Below are 3,960 nucleotides of genomic sequence, written 5' to 3'. Positions count from 1 at the left end.
GTCGTGCGCGCACGGTATTTTGAGCCGACTGAACCAGTCTCCGGTTCATATACCAGTCTACCTAGTAGCACCATCCATCAGTGTAGAAGCTGCGCCGATCGCACGTACTCACATTTCGCAACATCCATTGTTAGGCAAGTACTTGAGATTGAAACTCCCTAATCCCCTGAGAAAAAGAGAACATTCACTGCGAACTACTCAAGAGCGTCCGCTAGCGAAAATCCCACCTTATACACGTCGAAAAGAAACAGAAGAATCTACCTGGTGACTTGGCATTAAAGATTGAGGACTCCCATTCAGCATGCAATACAAATCTTGAATGCATATTCTTACCTGCCCGCTTTTATGAGTCCCACTGAGGTCTTCAAAAAATACGACTTTGTTCAGAAGCTTCTTCTGCGGCCGAATGGGGTTGGAGAAGAGATCAATTGCCGAGCTGCACTGATCCTCACCTCACCGGGAATTGAACCCGAGACCATAGACTAATCCCTCACCTTCCCATCAGCTGCTACCCCTCTGAACTGCTCACTGAATTTGAAGTGCTCAGCATCGGTATGGAGATCGACGAGGTCTTCGACTGTGTAGAGAGCTCTCCCTCAGTCCCGCTGGCAACAGCCTACTGCAATAGCTCAATACGCCAATGTAACTTTCGTGGCTTGCTTTTGACCAACCTGCTAAAGCCGATTGTTCGATCTGCTCTCTAATGCACTCGCGTCTACCGATGCGGTAGTGCCGTGGTATTGTCTCCCAGTAATGCCGGAAGACGAGCCCCTCTCCACTGCCGGCTCGAGTCACCCATGGGCCTCAAAAGCTCCTCTTCCCCCCTCAAGGAGAATACGGCAGATCGTCTGCTTTCAATTCGATTCATGCAACCCAAATCCTCGACATATCGAGAAACACTGAATCGCTGATGCCGCGATCTGGGTGAAGTGCCGAAGGATAGAAAGGAAGCCACTTAGTGCTACTGTACAAGAGGACAAAGAGTTTGCACGCATGCGCAACAGTATCATTGCTTGGCGGCTATTATTCGACTAATCAAGTCAGCCACGCCCGGGAGAGCTGCGTGATCGTTGGCGTTCACTTTCAGTCTACCTAGAGTCTGAGGGCGAGAAAAGTGAGATCCAAGTTCGTGGCGCGCGGGAACTCACCTTAATTTCATTCATCGCGTTCCCCATAACAACAGGTACGTCAGCATTCTGTAACATCTCCTTGTCGTTCATTGCATCGCCAATGCAAGCAATAGAATTATCTACGACGGATCGTTTTAACACGAGCTAAAACGTCAACAGCGACTCACATCCAAGGCGCTCCTTCAAAACACGAATGCCGTATCCTTTATTTGCTGCTGCCGGTATAATATCGCAGAGGAATGACAAAGACTGAGCTGCGGCGCATCCATGGGACCTGAAAGTAAAACTCGCTTGGGATCGAACTCGCATCCTTCACGGATAATCATCATCGCAAGCAGTATCCAGCAGAGCTGAATCGGCGAAACCCATAAGGATGTATTATGGAGAGCTAACCTCACTGACAGCCAAGATAACGTCATCATCCGCAGAACGCACATAGAATGAGCAAGTAGACATAGAACGCTTACGCGGCGAATCCCTTCAATCGTCCGACAACTTCCGACTTCAGGTACTCAGGATCGGGAGTAATAACATGGATCTACAAAAGATGGCTAGTTTGAATGCATGGCGACGCGTAGTGTATTCAGAGGGCGACTAATTTGGTCGGACTAACGTAATGGAGTCCTCGAAACAGTGACAGAGTGATTGATAGTTCGATCCCTGGCGGAGGCATTATTATCTCGAGGAGTTTCCTTACCATGTGAACCGGAATAGAATCCTCACGAACCTTCCTGAGGAGACCGTCGTAGCCACCACAGTCTTCAGGGGTAGGATCATCGAACCTGTGAAGAGTATATCCCTCATTGGATATCTGTTTCCGTAATTCAGCTCACACTACACAGGCAGTTGCTCACAAGACCTCTAACAGAGCGGGCTTTTTTATATTGGAGAGTTGCCAGTAACGGCCACAGAAAGAATATGACATTAACCCCGAGCTGTATGTGAGAGGTATAACTATCCCGTATACGACCCACCAGTGTATACACAGCGAGTGCGATCGTTTCAATGTTGTCGAACACCGATAAGATTTCAGATTGGATAATTTCTCCATAGGTTCATCACCCAAATACTCACATCCGTTCCATGCACTTGACGAAATCGTTAGTGAAAGGCGCCAGGACTCGATCGCCACTGCAGATGAGAGGTATCACCTCTCTTTGGTGACGCAGCCCATTCACCAGATCACATACCTGAAGGATATCACAGGATAGCTCTATTTTCCACATGCAATCAATCGTCTCCAGGATTTCAATTTCCCCGACTGTCAGGTAATCACTTGAGTGAATGCAGGTTCTCAAAAATGAACTCGTGAGAACTCTAGAGCTGAGAGGAAATAACTTTCGAAGGTACGCCGTCCACCACGATGTCTTGACCAGTAAGGTCAAGATCTCATACAACCTTGTTAAGGGTGTGATATCAATGGTATCGGTCGCCAATACTGGGTGATGTTAAGGCCCATAGTCTGGGCACAGCGAAACTAATGCTGTGTGAGTAATGTCACACTAACAGCTCTGGATAATCGTGGAGAGCTTGTTGCAAATTTCCAATATGCTAACGAATCCCATCAGAATCTCAACTCGTCGTCCGATCAAGCATCTCCGATTCATGCCCCTGCACCGAGTTCGGTCCTCTGTCGGAAATCTTCGGTCGTCTGATACTCTACAGACTGTGACAATGACACGCATCATGCGTTCCAGTACTCGTTTCACAGCTTAGACTCCGGAGAGCCAGCTAGTGAAGGCGACTTCAAGCAACTTCCTGATACGGTCGCTCCGGCCGCAAGTTTTTGTGCGAGCCTAAATATCTAATAAAGCTGACTCAGCTCCTTCTATGTCTGGGTAATATAACGATTGGTTACTGAACGCGCACACAATGGTGCGACCTTCTCCTGATTGAAGAGCGCTGAAGCATGGCCTACTCACTGGTGCTGCAGCAGTGCTGCATTCTCGGGCGTGCACCACAAGAGAGCGACCTATCTCATCGGAATCCAAGCTGGCGTGCCACCAGCCTATTCTCGCCCATCCAGCGGGACAGCTTGACGTTCTTTGTGCTCGCCAGCACTTCGCTCATGACTGACTAAGCTCAGCAGTGTCCAATGTATGACCAAAGAATCTGTGACCCAAAGTGAGTATTCCGTGTTTGGAAGGCGAGTACTAAGCAGATTCACCGCAATCCAGACGAGCCAGATTGGGTCAGCACTCCTGGGTCACCATAACAACATAGTGTTCGTATAACACGGATGTATCGTATGAAGTCGGCCGAGACAGCATCTTCTTCTACTGGACTACTAAAGAGCCCATAGTGATCAGCAGCAGATCACGCTTCAAATTAAAATACTGATACAGTCCCTCCCCAAAAGTCTTGGAAGTCGAAATTCGAATCAGTCTCGGTCCAATACTGACTTGAATTCGCAATTGACACACATTTCTCCGTGAACATGGCCTAGGGCCTAGAGTGTAAACCTCACCTTTTCTACTTACTATTTGGTAGTCAAGCACGACGTTCGATGCAACATTGCCCTTATCATCGTAGACGACACAGCCGTTGAGATAGACACCGGGAAGAGAGTATCTACGACCGATTACACATTACCAAGACAACCGCTGACGACCTTGAAGATGATTGCAAATCAACTAAGTAATCCTTCACAGAGATATCATAGACGGTTTCATTTTTTCAACTCTGCGTTCACACTATTAAAGATCCACGTTCTCACACCAGTGGTCGCATAAACCATCGAAAGTAGTCTCCCTCACGCTGCTCACAGATCGATCCCTCCCTTAGAGAGCATTTCGCCGCCGACATCCTACATCGTCCAGTGGCGGGGATA

General features: G+C 48.2%; 1 protein-coding gene across 1 annotated transcript in view; it reads right to left on the bottom strand.

The window, feature by feature from the left end:
- Positions 1-889: 889 nt before the first annotated feature.
- Positions 890-3,960, bottom strand: part of Pmar_PMAR000200 (conserved hypothetical protein) — a gene marked incomplete at its 5' end in the record, with an annotated part of 6,433 nt that continues 3,362 nt past the window's right edge. The window contains 8 exons of the mRNA XM_002787295.1: positions 890-1,099; positions 1,149-1,249; positions 1,298-1,404; positions 1,598-1,668; positions 1,828-1,912; positions 2,205-2,320; positions 3,611-3,701; positions 3,896-3,936. Of these exons, the coding sequence (XP_002787341.1) occupies positions 1,007-1,099; positions 1,149-1,249; positions 1,298-1,404; positions 1,598-1,668; positions 1,828-1,912; positions 2,205-2,320; positions 3,611-3,701; positions 3,896-3,936 (705 nt within the window). The 3' untranslated portion in view covers positions 890-1,006. The remainder of the gene's footprint in view (positions 1,100-1,148; positions 1,250-1,297; positions 1,405-1,597; positions 1,669-1,827; positions 1,913-2,204; positions 2,321-3,610; positions 3,702-3,895; positions 3,937-3,960) is intronic.

This window comes from Perkinsus marinus, assembly GCF_000006405.1.
Source record: "Perkinsus marinus ATCC 50983 genomic scaffold scf_1104296929448, whole genome shotgun sequence".
Lineage (NCBI taxonomy): Eukaryota > Perkinsozoa > Perkinsida > Perkinsidae > Perkinsus > Perkinsus marinus.
Note: the sequence above shows the minus strand (reverse complement) of the source record. Positions and strands in the feature narration are given on the sequence as shown.